We start from the raw sequence: 17,202 nt of genomic DNA on the forward strand, positions 1-17,202 counted from the left end.
AGCGATCAGATTAAAAGTTCTATTAATAAAAGGATGCATCCATTTTGAAAGAATGCCTCCCTTAACAGAAGAAAGAAGATATTAAGGAAGTAAGAAATGGGGAGAAGAAGAGCGTAAGATTGAAAGATATATCATACAAAAGCATATTTAATGCAGATGTTCAAGGGAAATGCAAGAAAACTTATTAAGCATATTTAGAGTTAAAATTACTGCAGACTTTTGAGGAAATACAAATAGATTTATGAAGTATCTTAATGTGACATTATTCAGAATTAAAGCAGATCTAGAGGAAGCTTTACTGTAGCAGATTATGTTAAGAAGGAATACGTGTTGAATTATAACACAAGCAGATTTAAATAAATACATGCAGAGGTACAAATGTAGAATCAACAAGGAGTATGAGAAGATTTATAGCAGATTTGAAAAGGAGATTGTGATCATTTTGTGGCAGATTTATTATCAGGTTATAGCAGATTTGAGAAGGAGATTGTGAAAGTTTGAAGAAGAGAGTTACAGAAAAATTTGTGGAGAAAAAGATTATCCATCATCTATTATAGAAGCAACATTGACAAGGTGGAAAATTGAATGAGGGGTTGGTGCCTCTAGTGGACTAGTGCTCGCGAATTGAATGAGGGTTGGTGCCTCTAGTAGATTAAGTCCACAAAATTTGTTCGATCGTTATATAAGCAAGTAATTTGTTGTGGTTTTCTCCCCTAAGGGTTTCCACGTAAATATCGTGTTACTGTGTTCTTCTTATGTGCATAATTGTTGAAATTAAGTAAATGATGCTATTGTGATTGATAAAGTCCCCTCTTAGTATAACCTTGTGCTCAACACTCCTCAAGGGTGGAGTAAGAGATTTTCCCCATTCTTTTAGATGTTCATTTGGATGAGAAATTTCTCTTGACCCTTCATCTTCCTCTCCATCCTCATATACAATCTATTCTTTTTCGACATATGCATCTTCCAAATTCTCAATCCTCGTCTCAAAGTGCAATGTCTTCCTTTCGTTTTCCTTTTTCTGTCTTGGATCAAAAAATACTTCTAAGTTCTCTAAAAAAATACATCCTACAAATAAAACATTTTCAACATTAAATATTCCAAAGCTTGTAACAATTATTGTGCTCACCATATCCAACAAATATACATTTTGGAGCCTTGGAATATAACTAAGACCACTTCTCTTATGGCACATGAACAAAAGCCTCACAACCAAAAGTCTTTGATGTCAAACAAAGGGTTTCTTACAATTCATATAATGTCCTATCAACCAGGTCCTAACAAGGAGTTCACCTACCAAGTAGCAAGCAACTTACAACCTTGGACCAAAAAAGCACCACTCGACATACTTCTTGCTCTATCCAATAATGTTTAATTCATATTTTCAACAACTCCATTTATTTTGGTGTACGAGGGATAGTTTTTAGCCACACAACACCAACATGTCTATAGAAATCATCAAATTCCCTAGAGCAATATTCATCTCCAATATTGTTTCTCAACGAAATCTTCAAATTCCTTAAACTTAGAGAAAATTTCATATTTTTGTCTCAAAGAATAAATCCAAATAAATATTGAGTAATCATCTAAGAATGTAAAATGATAATGAGAATTTCCAATAGAGTGAACATCCATTGGACCAAAAACATTTGAACAAATAACTTCCATATATTTGTCTGCTCTAATGCTTCCAAAAAGAAAACTAATTGTATATTACTTGCCAAACAAAAAATGGTCACAAAAATCAAACTCAATAGAATGATCAAAAGAAACATCAATTATTATTTTAGTAATCATGGTCTAAAGACCCTTTTAGTTTTTACTAATGTGGCCCAATCTCTAGTGCCACAGCATTAAATCTGCACAATTACTAGTTCCATTGGAAAAGTTACAAAAAGTAGCAACTTCAAGGTTAAAACAGTCTCATATTGAGATCCTTTTGCTAGCACCAAATTCCCTCTTTCCATCGTACAACCATTCTTATCAAACGTGACAAGAAATCTAGAATCATTCATCTTAGACATAGAAAGTAAGTTTCTCATAAGACTTGGAATATACAAAACAGTAGTAAAAGTTCACTCTTCCTTCATTAAAATACAAATTTATCTTTCCTTTACCAACAATCTAATGCAAACTATTGTCACCAAGATATGTCTTGCCGCTATCATAAACTTTGTACGACAAAAAATGCTCCTTATGAGAAGTCATGTGTTATGAGACACCTAAATCAATAAGCCAAAAGTCGTCACTAGCCTAACTATCAAAAATACACAATGCATCACTAGCATCATCATTAAAGGATTATAATGGAAGAATATCATTGAAGTTTTTCTTTCTTATTTTTTCTGCATTTTTTCTTCACATTTCCCTACTTTCGTAGTTCCAACAATTCACTATACTATTTCCAAAGGTTTTGGACCATCCTTCAGATTTAGACCTATCCTTAAATTTATTTCTTCCCCCTTTTGAACCACCTTTATCCTGAGGCTGTCCTTAAATACGCAATGCATCTTTCAAGCCCTCCTCCGTGGATTTTTTCACCTCTTTACTAAGCAAAGTAGCAACAAGGCATACATATTTGGATCTGTAATAAAACCACTTAGAGAAATGATTAGATTATCCAAGATTTGGGTAAAGTACAAAGCAAAAATATACATTTATCTTCCTCTTCGAACTTAACATCAATAGAACTTCGTTGATTCAAAATCAAATTAAAAGCATTGAGATGCTCTACAACTAAGTCTTCCTCCATTTTTTAATAAGTTTCCTTTTAGCATACAACTTGTTAACAAGACTCTTTGTTTGGTAAATATCACCTATTCTCTTCCACAAGTTGAATGCAATAGTCTCCTCCAAGACTTTCCAGAAAATAGAATCGGCAAGACCCAAACAAATGGTTCTACATGCCTTCTAGTCCAACTCTCTAAAGTCTTCATTAGACATTTCTACATGTTTTACTTCATTTACAATAACTCTCAACCGATCCCTTTCTTCCAAGAGATATTAGAGATAATTAAGACTTGTGTAATAAAGTCACTTTAGTGACTTGAAATTAGATTAGGTTTTATTTAGCTCATTTATCTTCACTCCAAACTCTATATAAGGAGGTGAATGTCTTTGTATTGTTTCTCCTGATATCTAATAGATCAATATGATTTTGTGTTCTATTCATCTCATAACATGGTATTAGAGCAACGGATCACATGAATTTACCAATTGTAGTGAAAGGGCAAAAATCAAGAATTTTATTTTCTTTTTGCTAGAAATCACGAGCTTTTATTTCCAAAAATAGCAGGTTGTTTTGTTCAAAAATTAAGGGGAGATTTTTTTTTTAAAATCCATGTCATTGTTTCTAGTGCAATTTGTATCCTAATTTTTTACATGTTTTTTGATATGAATCACACTGCCTCAAGGAAAAATCATGAATCATTTTTGATAGAAAATTGCAAATTTTTTCAACCTGAAAACAACAGTTTCTTTGAGTTAAATCACACCAATTTTTGAGAAAACTTGCAAGGATTGAAGCAGTAAAATCACAACCAGCATTTACGTCTACAAATAACAACTCCCAAGAAAGAAAATCACAGCTCAAAACACCAGAATCCATTTTTAAAGGAAATTCATAGGTACGGTTTGTAATAAAGTTCAGCGTCCATTATTTTTTCAAACATTGCAGATTGACTTTACCTCTATTGAAACCCATGACTACAGCATATGTAATTTACAACTAGGTTTTTACCAACCATGGCTAGGTTTTGAATCTAGCGCACAGGGTTTCTTCATTTGTTTTGCTAGGCTGTTTATCGAAGAATTTCTATCAAGGGTGTTAACTATTTGGTTCCTCACATTTGCCTCATGTGCAAAAAGTTTTGTGGGTGACTTGGGTTTTGATTTGTGCATAATAACAACCCCTACCTTCTTTTCTAAATTTTTGACAATATGAAAGTTCAACATAAACATGCAACCAATCATATCTCTATTGTTATAAATACTAATAAGGTTCACAAAGCTGATATAAATAGTACTAATGAAATCAGTTTCCCAGAATGCCAAATGCATAAACCCAACACCCAACTGGAATTAACAATATTATACCTTGCCTAAATGAGTAGGATGATCAAATGTTGAACTAGAAACACTCTTTGATGGCTTGTACAGTTGCTACAGGTCTTATATGAATATTGCAGAATTGATATACTGGGAAACACTATTGAAAACACCACCAAGCAATGCCCAACATGAATGACAATCACCCCACTTGAAACAACAGCAATATACCTTGATGAATAATAAATAATGAATATTATGCTGCTTCAAGTCTGCTTTCAGTTGTTGTTGTCTAACTGTAATAACCAAACTGAAAACAGATTGAGAGCACACTGAAAACTGCTGATCATTAAAATTTGACTAAGTCTAAAAACTGGTCAGATCCTGCAGAACTAGAATTTGCATTGTAACTCCTAAAGATCTAAAACCCATCTCAAAAAACTTGACAATGTACATGAAACATAACTTTAAGCATAAGAAAAACAAATGAGCAAAACTTATACTTAAATGTTTATTTCATGTATGGCCTCCTAAATCATAATAACATCCAAAGTTCAACCCAAAACTCTGTCAACTATTCTCCAAACAGCAAGGCGCCTCCTATCAGCAAGGAAAGTCAACAAAAAGTGAATCTCCTAGGTTAGGAAATCCTCATGCCACTCTTACAAGAAGCCCATTACATGCTACAAAGTACAGCCCACACAAAATAGCAATCTTCCTTAAACTTGTAAGGCCTACAACTATTATCCTTCAATCTCCACAATTTGAAGAATCTGCAATCTAATACTTGAAATATGCACACCAATAAGAATGGCCAGCAATAGGAAAGGCTTCTAGGCAAGATTTACAACCTGCCAATAACCTCCAAAATCGCCCTCAAGAAAACTTCTAAAAAAGCTATACAAAAAATCATTAACCGAAACCCCAAAAATCATCAAACTCTAATTCATTTCAAAAGACAAAAAACTCCATTGAAACTCCAACGTGATTTTTGAAGTGAAACCACCATAGACGGGCTAGGGAGGATCTTTCACCACCAAAACCAACAACTCAAGAAGGTTTTCATCCTCAAGGGTTTTTGAAAAGAACACATGTTCTCTCCAAAAATGCAAAACTAAAATCAAATTCATCAACAACCCAAGCAATGGGCCCTCAACCTCCTTTTATACCTTTTTAAAGAAATAAAATGTTACTTTTTTCTTTGTTTCAAAACCCCTTTTATAGAATAAATAATTAACTTTATGGAGCACTTTTCTCCTTTTTGAGGAATAATAATGTTTTCTCATAAATAAAGTCCCTTTTCAAAAGTGTCCATTAGAAATAACTTTTCAACATCTTTAAAATGAGTTATTACATCCCATTTAATATTTCCAACATTACACAACTTAAGTGAAATATTAATTAAATAACTCAATAATATATCCAAGTTGCAAAGAGCACCCAAATGATTAGATATTGCAATTTCGATCATACCAAAGTAACATTGAAGATGAGGGACGATGATTGAAGGCAAAAGTCCCTTTTCAAAGGCGTCCATTAGAAATAACTTTTCAACATCTTTAAAATGAGTTATTACACTTAGTTGTCCCATTTTATATTTCCAACATTACACAACTTAAGTGAAATATTAATTAAATAACTCAATAATATATCCAAGTTGCAAAGAGAACCCAAATGATTTAATATTGTAGTTTCAATCATACCAAAGTAATATTGAAGATGAGGGACGATGATTGAAGGCAACTGGGTGACTTTCTAAATATAGTCTGCTCCTCGAAGAAGTTTGGAGAGCATCCAGAAGGTCGGAAATCGATTCTAAAAGCATCAAAGGATTCCATCTAACCAACGAAACTCAAACCCAAAAACAATTTCTCTACAAGACTAATCAAACTCTTCTCCAAGAATGTTGGGGTCCTCCCTAACTAACTAGTTAGCCTTTGAAAGACTTGGAACCTAGTTAAATGTGCACAAATTGAGTAAGTGCCAAAAAGCGAAAATTACATTGTGGTCACTACAACGACAGAGACTAGAGGTCCAACTACGATGATGAAGTACTAGAATGATCCAAACATTTTTCAGGTTATGAGTGTTTAGATTCCAAGAGACAAAAATACTTTAGCAATTAGATTAATAGCAGCAGTTACTCTAATGATTGCATTCAATGTAGTCTTACTTGATACAAACAAAGATGAAGCAAAATCAGAAGGTTGAACAACCATGCACATTGCCTAAGGGTATCATGAAGTAAAATGTTGAGCTACTTCTTGAAGTTACTGTCGACACACTATCACAATGTTGATGATCCTCTAGGCGCATTGCTAGAAGAGCCTCAAATAATAAGTATGCCAAGATGAATGATGAATTGCACATATTTTAAGAAGCCCGCACTTTGAAGATAGGAAGGAATCTAGTATAGATAAAGCTTTGAATAGATGGTTGTCCAATTAGCTTGGGAGTATGTGGATCTTGGGAATCATACCCTTACAAGGGTTATGAGACAACTTGATGGAGATCTACAAGTGTAGCTCAGCATGGATTGTTGTCCAATGGCTTTGGAGATCAATGATTTGGGAGTTCAAGGAGGCAGTAATAACTTGGGAATTCACTTCTAGAGCTACATCTTTATGATGATTCAAGGCAGCTTGATGGAATTCTACGTAGTGTATGGTCTATTTTCTTAGTAAATATTTTGAAGAATGATGAATTCACAGTTTAGGTTGTTTTTAGTTTGATATGTATTATGTTACTTTGGTTTATTTTAGTACAGTATGTCTTAGAGGGGGTATTAGAGATAATTAAGACTTCTGTAATAAAGTCACTAAAGTGACTTTAAATTAGATTAGGTTATTTGTCTTCACTCCAACCTCTATATAAGGAGGTGAATGTCTTTGTATTGTTTCTCCTAATATCTAATAGAACATAATTTTGTGTTCTATTCATTTCATAACAAGAAATCCTTCATTTTCAACTCCCACAACTTATACCTCGAAGGATTGAATTTATCAATATCTTACGGAAAGTGCTATCCATGGCTCCAGCCACACACAAATCTACAAAACAATTAAGCTAAGAGTTCCCATTGCAGCTAAAATTCCCACAACACTTCCAAGAAAGGCATCCCTCTCTAATCAAAAAGAGAACTTTGATATAAATGGCAAGAAATAGGTTAAACTACTACAATGAAAGCATATGCAAATAGTGAACAAACCTGATATAACAATTAAAGTGGCATGTGATTAATCATTGAACAATACAAGGAGAAAAATGTATCAACAAATCAACATCAACAAACTTCTATAAAACACACTGATACCAAAACTTTTATGGAGAAACCCTTTTAAAAAAACTCCACCACCAAAGAGATCCATGTCCTTAGTCAAACAACATTCTAGTAGCATAACATTACTTCACCTACAAGACATGATAAAACCAATTAGGTTAGATCCCAAGAGACAAATCTACTTTAGCAATTTAGGAGACAAATCTCCATCTAATGCATCCAATTTATATAGAACTAAGAAGAGAAAACTATAAGTAATCTCCCAAAATCAACAACCAATAAAACCATGGTCTTGGAAAAAATCCAATGCCCCCATGACCAAATTCATCAATGCACTCAAGATGGATCTAACTAATACATGTTTGACCCATGAAGAAGGTAAGCTCACATTCCCAAGTCTATTGCTCCATAGTAGGGTGGCCAACTAAAGTGGACCTCACTTATCATAACAAGATGCTCTGCATCTCATGGTGAACTCCCAACTACTACATGTTGACGTGGCTAAAATCGCAGAACTATGACTCTCTCCGGCCAACACAGAATAGAATGCTAAGTATCCTATCCTCTCTTGAGATAAGAAAATCCCTAATGTTGTTTCAATTGATCAATGGGGACGACCTCAAGGTTTCGATTGTCAAGTCTTGACTACAGGATTACTCAATGATTGATGTGATTTGCTGGGAGCACAAGGGGTCTTATGATTTTGCAACAAGATGGTCTGCTGCGATTTTCGAACTGCGAAATAAAATCAAAAGGGAAGGGTTCAGGAAGCCTAAGGACGAGGATGATAACGGTTGATGTAGCGGGTAGACAGATTTCAATAAACCGGTTCTTGTTTTGCCAGAGACACCCTCACAACTAGACAAGAACGGTGCAAGCTCCAAGGGATGAAGGATTTTCAGACCGGAGACACTCATTTTAGGCACCCAATTCTAGCGCAGCCTAAGACGAACACCTGCAATTGAACTAAGCACAGTTTAGGTTCAGACTAACCATGCACAGTGACCTGCAATCAGCAGACTCCCAATGGTATGAACCAGAAATGCATCAAATATCCCTCCACACTTCACCATTAAAATCCCTGCACTCTAAAATTAACTAGCTAAAAGAAACCATGCAAACAGAACAAAAACAAAGACAATAAACACCATATCAATGTCTATATATTTGCTCTAGCTGCCATTACAACAATTTCTACAGCATCTCTATGCTATGCCTAAAATCTAACCTATTTTAACTCTAAAATCTAACTACAAAATTCTAACCTTTTACAAAAGAAAGGCCTCTACCTTTTATAGATTTACAATTTGAACTGGCGGCCAGGATGGACTGCATCCAAGGGTCCTGATTTATCCCACAAAACAAAGCTGCCCATACCCACTTAATTCCTAGTTATCGCTTCAACCACTATCTCAACTACTGACAACTGTTTGGCTTTGATTTAGGTCTATCTGGTAGTTGAACATAATTGTCCACAACTGACCTGTTTCCCCTCTATTTCAAAATATCTTAAGTGGGGCCCACAGGCAGTTTTACAATAAAACAGTTTCAGTTTTTAAAACTGAAATTCTGGAATTAAATCTAGCTGTGCGTTTTTCTGAGAATGTATAATTTGGTAGCATTTTGAATGTTCTTTGGTCTTTTGGTATCGATGGTGGACTTCAATTCGTTGTCTAGGTGGCTTAGCAACACGCTTCCCAATGCTTGGTTCCGATCTTGCGCTCCTGCATCTTCACTCCTGGCTTTGATCGCGATCTGCATTCTTGCGTCTTTGTCGGTTAGCGTTTCAGGCTTGAGGCTTTAGGATTTCTCCTGGTTCTTCCGGACGATGCCTTCGACCTACAAACAATCAATTTCACTTTAATAAATCAATTTGGAAAATTAATTAAATTAATTTGACAAACATTAAGTTTTCTAACGTCCAGCTCGAAAAGCTCTTTGTGAGATGTATCTTTATTTTGGGCATATTGGAGGTTTTGTGCCATTGCTTTTGAGTCTTTCTTTCCTTTCGGTCTACTTAACCGATTTATGAGCTTTGCTTTTTCGGCCTAATAGGCGAAATTGCATGATTTTTGCCTCTACTAGCCAATTTCAGGCAACTGGATTATTTTGCGAGTTTGTGTTTAGGCGCCCTTCACTTGCAAACTTTGGGCTAAATGCATCCTTTGTTTATGAAATTCGGTTCTTTTCATTAAAATGTACGATTTTGGACTTAGACTTCCTCCTTACTTGACCCAAAATTCGGCCCTTTACAACAAAATGCATGAAATTTGGACGTTTATTTCATTTTCGGCCTAATGACACGGTTTGTGAACTTTGAAGAAATTCGGCTTAATGAAGAGTTTTGTCTCGCATTTTGGGCTTTGAGGCCGACTTCCAACTTGGGCGAGTTCGACTCTTTTTGTGATTTTCGAGCATTAGAAGGAATGGCGATTTTGTTTTGTTTTGCCCATTTCGGGCTAATAAAGGGAAATTCAAACTTTATACTTCAAACAAAATCTATGAAGCCTTTACTTGTTTTCAGCTTGAATGGCCTATTTGCGATTTAATCCTTTGACAATTTTCGATGTTTGGACCATCCATTTTCTTTTCAAGCTACTGGATTATTTTGTGAGCTTTAACGAACCTCAAGTTTTTCGGGCCCAAAAGAGACTTCGTGAGCCTTAACGATTTTCGGGCACTATGGACATTTTGTGTATTGTTATCATTTTCGGCCCATAATGCTCTTTTGCGAGATTGAAGTTTTTTTTCACAAAACACGAAAAATGCCAGGTTTCCCTGATTTTGGGATAAATGCACAATTTCTACCTGTGAATTAAAACGCCCTTCTACCAAAATCGGGCCTATTTGGTCTTTTGTGCAATTTCTTCCTTGGGCACATTTCACGTATTCTCGATTTTCGGCCTCTAAGACACTTTTCGCGAACTTGATTGATTCTCGGCTAAAGAGAAGACTTTGCAAGATTTAGCATTTGTTTTGTTTCGGGCCAAAGGGTATTTTTCATGATTTCAAACTTTGTGCCATTTTTGGCTTGTTAGGCAAATTTGTGAATTTCGGCCTAAATGGAGACTTTGTGAATTTCGGCTCCTACCTCGGCCTGGCAGAACATATCGTGCCATTTTGAATTTATGTTTGAATGCCCTTTATAAATTTCGGGTCATTAGACCAAAATGCGAGATTTCGGGCCTCCTTTGGTCAGTATTTGCTTAAGTTTTCAAACTTCGGGTATTCTAGAAAAGATGTGTAATTTCGGCCAGCTTAGCAAAGTGGGTATAAAGACTGAAATTGTGAGCTTGTGCTAGGGGAAAAAAAGCTGAACCTCGGTCTTTAAGCTCTCACTTCGTCCTCGGTCATCTCCCAACCATTCCTATCGGGCTTCAAAAGGGATTGCTCAACATCCTATCGACTTTTGAAAGGTCAATCCTCTCTGTTTTAACAGGCAAACTGCAACAACCACAAGGGGTCTCCGTCAAGGACAGGGCGAGGTGTGCATAATGCACAACACTACACAAGAGCGATGGTCAACTTTATTGAAGGCAATGATTATGTAAGTCCTAGCACCTAATCCTAACATTTAAATATTGGTTTGCCAACACTTTCTCTCATCTTTGCACATTGGACCTTAACTCTTTGCATTCCTATCTCTTCACTTTCAAGATGACTCGTCACTTTTGTATGATAGCTATTCACTTCTATATGATGACTCTTCACCTTCATTCATGTTCAACATGGCCTTTGAGCAAAGAGGAATAGCTTTATTCACCTACTTGTGCATGTAAACACCTTTGGGTGATGCAAGATTGCACTACCCCCAAGATGCTCCTACATCAAGAGTGGACCAAAACCTTGCTTTCTATAAAGCTTAGGTTTATTGAGGAATTTTCTTACAAGGTTATGCTAGAAAATGATACCATACACCTTACCTATGAAAATCACAAATTTCTCCTAAAGCATAGTGAGAAAGGAGAGAGCTCCAACAACAATAAGCATATGCAGGTTAGGAAAGACATTTTTTTTGTAGACTAGAAGATGGGTCTAACCCAAATCAAGCCAAGTGAAATTAAAAATCAGGCATTTTATAACCTGGCCAAAGATATCCTTTCCAATTGCCTATGTACCATGTAGTCTCAAGGCGACGTCCCTATGCTTGAAATTCTTATTTTTAACATGTTTCAAAGTTATAAGTTGTTTCCCTTCACCAATTTCTTGGCAATATTGGTCCTAATGTTAACTCCATTGCGCACTCGTATTCTATCCTTAGTAGGATTAATGTTAAGAAGAAAATCTTGGTGGTGCTATTGTTAATGGGAGCTTTGTTCCTAGACAAAAAATGGAGGCCTAGAGAGGTGCTTGTGTTTCTACTCTCTCCCTAACCTCCTCACTAGAGTATATACAATAAAGTAGAGGATGGAGGAGAGAACACTAAGAGAGAGAACGAAAAGGCAACATGTACAACACATTGAAATGCAAAGAGATGAACGGTCTCAAAAGATATCAATGTTGATAATAGAAGGAAAGATTTAACCTTTCTTGTCCATCAAAAATTTCATTTGTGGGATATTGTTTCAAGTTGTACAGGTTAAGGCAGCACTATTGTTAATTTATTTTACCACTGCCAATAGAAACCTATTGTGACGACTTTCAGCTTTAGCTAACATGTCTCCTATCAAAGATGTGGCCATGAATCCCTTCCTAAAGGAAAGTAATAAAAAAGATAATGATGTTGCTGCTGAGAAATATGAAGAGCTCAGCCATGAAAAAATCAAATGATGGACTCCTTGCTAAGATCTTTAACTCAGTATCTCTGGTATTACCTTTGTTAATGGTACTCCTTATACTGCTTGGATTACTGCTAGTTTGGATTTCAGGTCAAGACTATGCACATGCTGGTTGATTTTTGTGTGAATTATACCAGCATGGACTTTAATCAGGGTATTGTGGATTGGTCCTTGATTTATGGTTTTTGCAGTTATTCCCTGCAGGTAGTCATGTTGATACTTTTAACTACATAGGTATATTTCTTACTATGCAGGCCACCTAGACCTTTACTGCTTTGAAGACAATTCTAGCTATCTTCTAATGGACAAATGGTACGATAGATGGAAGACAAGCAGGATAGATGATACTCCAATACTACTGCAGAGTTTCAAATTTTTAAATATATAACTCAGCTATCATATTTCCTGTTTCGTTAAAAAAAGGCTTTTCTTTTCATTTAATAGCCTCCCCAAGCAAGATGCTTGCAAGCAAAGATCATGTGTCATTTTTTATTCTCTTGAATCTGTTCTTAACTTCTTCCAATCTATGATTTTTCACTTTGCAGCCTGGGATTTTTCACTTTTATGAGTATAAAGGTAAAGCTAATATTTTAGGTCGCCATGAACCCAATTTGGTGTGTGAGATGCCCCTTGCAGGATTCTGTAAGGCACTTTTTCCCATTTACCTAGTATGTCGTTCAAATTTGTTATTCTTCAGGTTTCAATTGTTTGACCAAGCTATGGCAAGTTGCAACTATTGCCAATCCATTTAGTTGCTGATTATTTTATATGCTTCATCATTGATGCTTTGTGATGTCACCTAATGCTTAATATATCTGCTATTTAATTATGCATACTAACCTTCATAACTTAATTATTGTCTTTTTAAGTATAATAAGAGGAAGCTAAGTTGTGCCTGTAAATATGAAACAGTGACAATATCCAGAGCTGGGTTCATATTAGCCAAAATGTCCTCTAAAGCCCGAACTATTATCCCTCGATCCGCAGGATCTTTTGCACCCAGTTGACCAAGAGTAAATGTCTTTCCTGTCCCTGTCTGACCGTAGGCCATCACCGTCCCATTGTACCCATTCAAGACACTCTGCAAGAAAAAAATATAACATAGATAAGTCTTTTATTCAGATTTTGGTAACATATCAGCTGAACCAAAGATGGCTTCATACAGTTTAGCATTGCTTTTGTATTAGAGGTAAGATTATCTACTTGATTAGAAGAAGCCATTACTGTGTACTAGCCAGAATTGAAGCATCATGTGATATTTCTCATTTTCTTGCATTTTATCTAAATTAATGCAGTTACAAGTATGTAAAAATGTGTCAGTTACAAGTTTGTAAAAATGTAGCTGTCTTGCAAAAACCGTTCCTATTAGATAAATCTATACCTCCACCAGAATAGAGGATGTCCAAGATACTTAATCCACATTTTGGCATTGCTATTGATGATTAATCAGCACCAATTGGTATCAAAAACAGCATTACTAAAACATTCTCTCATAATCATAGAATATGCTTTAAAATCACATGCTCTGGCCAATATTTCACCTCAACCACAGGTTTGGCAACCACTTCATAGACACGCTTTTGTGAAGCTGTTTCTGTGAAGACTTCATCAAACTGAAATGTCTCAGAATTCCAAATGTTCTTCCTCAACTTTAGCCTCCTAAGCTGCATATGCACATTGCTGCCAGTTTTAGAGCCAGTTTTACGTCTGATGAGGTATTTCATACTGAATGAAACTATTAAATTATAAATTATATAAAAAATGACTTTCTGTGTCAACACATTATGTAACAAAAAATGAGTTTATTTCAAAGTTACAAAAATTTTATGAGCTATTTTTTGCTTAAACTGTAAACTTGTCAAGACTTATCTACTACAAACTCACAAGATAAACAATGTTGCTAATTCAATGAATTGCTACTGAAACTCAATATGCGAGGCTAAAGTTAGATGTGAGATACAAAGTAGAATGTACATCCAATATGCCAAAGTAGAATGTGTGAATTACAAATATGTACATACTCATGAACTACTGTTACAGCATAACTTAAAGTACAAATGTTTAAAGTGTTGTTACATTTTAAAATATTATCCATTCTATTACAAGTACCATGAACAACATTAAAGATATGTGTACCAATGCACACACATAAGAATACTCACAACACAAAAATTCATCTAGGGGAGACCCATGCAACAAAAACTCTAGCATAAAAATGGCTGCCTCTTGGGACTTACATTAAACTCAATAAAGTCGCAGAGTGAGAATAGCTCTAATGAAGCGAGAATGAATGCAACTCCTCTATGGATTCAAGGCTTTCCTTTCCTTCAAGGACTGCAGCTCTTCCTTTGGATAAAACTCCCATCTAATGCCCCTCACAGCTCTCATAAGCCTTGACTTTATGTGGCCATCTTGATGGTTGGGCTTCAGAACTAAACAGATACCTCTTGTACTCCTTTTTTGGGAGCTAATCATCTTTTGAAATGTACTGAGTCTAGTTTTCTTTACTTGTTTTTAATTTTTGTCTTTTATTGAATTTGAAGATCTAAACTGCCAAAAATATTTTCAGATATTTAGCAACTGAATAATTGTTCAGAAAATTCTCATAAATGAAGCGGCCAAAAGAATCAGCTAAGTTTTTGTACTAAAAAAGCACATAAATTTATGAAATTAGTCACAAATCACAAGGGTTGAGAATAGATTCCATGTTTTCCTAAGTTAGCTAGCCTATGGTAATGAACACTTTGAAATAAAAATGCTTTCCATCTATTCTATGCTTCTAAAAAATTGTCCATCCCTTCAAATTTTTTTGGAAAAATTTCTAAGATGGGAATTCCTTCCAGAATAACAATCTCTCCCTCTCCCTTTCCATCTACATCTCTCCTGAATCTTCCTAGTAGAAGTTGTTCGTATGAGGTCAGCAAAATGGAAAAATTTGGCATCACACAATAATCTTAGATGAGTAATCGTAGCACATAAATACATTAGAAAGCCTAAATGCATGGAAATTACCAATTTTATTCAGGGAAAAGAAAAACTAAACTTCAAATAAACCTTTAATAGAATTCATGATGAAACATGATTTATGCTTTCCCAAAACCTATCTATGTTTAATAAAAAATAGAAAAACAATTTGAAATCCTTGTGTTTGCAAGATTCTGGAATAACTTCCACAGTTTTTTGTTTGGATTAGCCATTTGAACATAATCACTATGGAGTTGACGAAATCACTCTCTAGCCACTGAGAAGCCAGATTGAATTCAGAAATACAGCCTTTACCTTAATTATTCCATACATTTTGCTTATAAATCATATACTTTAATCTTTGATTGATTGTAGTTCTCACATTTTTTCTACATAATGCCTACAACTTCTATCTTTTTGTGGCTTTTCATCATCTGGTTATACTCTACATTTCTTCAAATTAGAAAAGAGAGGAAAACAAAGGATATGACCTCAGGTTGCAGTTCAACACAATCAGAAAAATCAGCATCTGTAGCAACCTCTTCTGCGTTCCGAGGCCGTAACCGCACTGCTACCCTTACTCTCCCTGCCACTATACCACATCATTCAGATCAAACATACACAAATTTCTAATATTTCTAGACAACAAAACAAAGAGTGCGAAATTGAAAATAAGAAAGGACCATATATGAACTATAATTCTGCAAAGACCAAACAAATTACACAAATTTCAAAGTTTTCAAGTCTATTGGATCCAAAAAACAGCAAATTCTAAAAGAATAAAGAAGCATACGAGGAAAATCATTCTGCACATAAGACCAGCGAAATAACATAAACTTTAAAGATCGTTTACCACAAAAGGAAGAGAGCTGCAAAATTTAAAATAACAAGGGAACATGCATGAAAAACTAAGCACATAAGAACGGCCAAATAACACAAATTTCAAATATTTCTACTTTATTGGAGGAAGAAAACTGCAAACTTCAAAATAACAAAGGAAAGCATGCATAGAAAACAAATTGCACCTAAGACGACTAATTAAAACAAATCTCGATTATTTCTAGTTTAATTGAAGAAAGGAAACTGTGCAAAACAAATAATTTCAAAGAAGCAAGTGTCGAAAGTAAATTCATTCATAAGACTCACTAAATAATACAAATTCAAACATTTCTAGTCTATATAAGGACCAAAACTACAGAACTTATCAAAGGAGCCTGTTTGAAAATAAACTCACACATAAGACCGACCAAATATCACAAGTTATAAATACTCCTTGTCAATTGAAGGAAGAAAACTGAAATTTTAAACAGGAGCATCTAAGGAAAATGAATTCGTTTATAAGACCGCGAGGTCTTCGTAGAAATAAAACAGCAAATTCAAGATAATAAGGCATTACATCCGGAAAGATAAATAGTATGTTCGACAAAACAAATAATACAAAATTCAAAGCAATTTAATGGTGAATTCCATTGGAACAAGAAAATTCCCAAACTTAACAACAGAGAGTTGTATCTATACAAATAATAACTACAATAGAAAATCTGCATGCATTTGCGTGAAATTAATGTTAATGGACCTGCGGAATCGTCTTTGAATGCACTGCTAGGGCGCCTTGCGGGGTATGAAGGCTTTGAGCTCGCCCCTGCCCCTCTCATTATTCCCATTGGCATTGCCTTCTCACAGGCCCTCTTACTCTTACAATAATGCTAGCATAACAATCCATCTCATTTCGTTTCGTTTCAGTTAATTTAAATATAAAACGTATGAAAGCGAAGAGAGAGCAAAGAACAGAGAAACGGTACAAGGGATCTAGCTGCTACGTTGACAACAACAAATAAACGAGAAATAAAAGACATTTATTTCATGGACGTCATGCGGGCAGGGAAGTAATTTGAAACGAGGGTGGCATATATTAGCCATACATGCGGCCGGCACCCCACTTTAAAACTTCAATGCAAGGGTCCCTGGCCAAAATTTTGGCCGGCTTAATTTGATCTAAATAAAAATTATTTATTTATTTCTTTCTTTCTTGCTACAAATTCACTTTCATAGAGTGTTATAAAAAATAAAAAAAATAAAATTAAGACAACAAAAAATAAAAGCAAACTTTCAACTCAATTCATGGTTTAGGAG

At 35.1% G+C, this 17,202-nt stretch overlaps 1 protein-coding gene across 1 annotated transcript in view; it reads right to left on the reverse strand.

Annotated features, from left to right (window-relative positions):
* Positions 1-16,970, reverse strand: part of LOC131857410 (kinesin-like protein KIN-UB) — a 55,917-nt gene extending 38,947 nt beyond the window's left edge. The window contains exons 1-4 of the mRNA XM_059209951.1: positions 16,646-16,970; positions 15,561-15,661; positions 13,647-13,769; positions 13,001-13,186 (exon numbers count right to left, since the gene is read on the reverse strand). Of these exons, the coding sequence (XP_059065934.1) occupies positions 13,001-13,186; positions 13,647-13,769; positions 15,561-15,661; positions 16,646-16,739 (504 nt within the window). The 5' untranslated portion in view covers positions 16,740-16,970. The remainder of the gene's footprint in view (positions 1-13,000; positions 13,187-13,646; positions 13,770-15,560; positions 15,662-16,645) is intronic.
* Between the last annotated feature and the right edge of the window lie 232 nt (positions 16,971-17,202).

This window comes from Cryptomeria japonica, chromosome 8, assembly GCF_030272615.1.
Source record: "Cryptomeria japonica chromosome 8, Sugi_1.0, whole genome shotgun sequence".
In the NCBI taxonomy this organism is placed as follows: domain Eukaryota; kingdom Viridiplantae; phylum Streptophyta; class Pinopsida; order Cupressales; family Cupressaceae; genus Cryptomeria; species Cryptomeria japonica.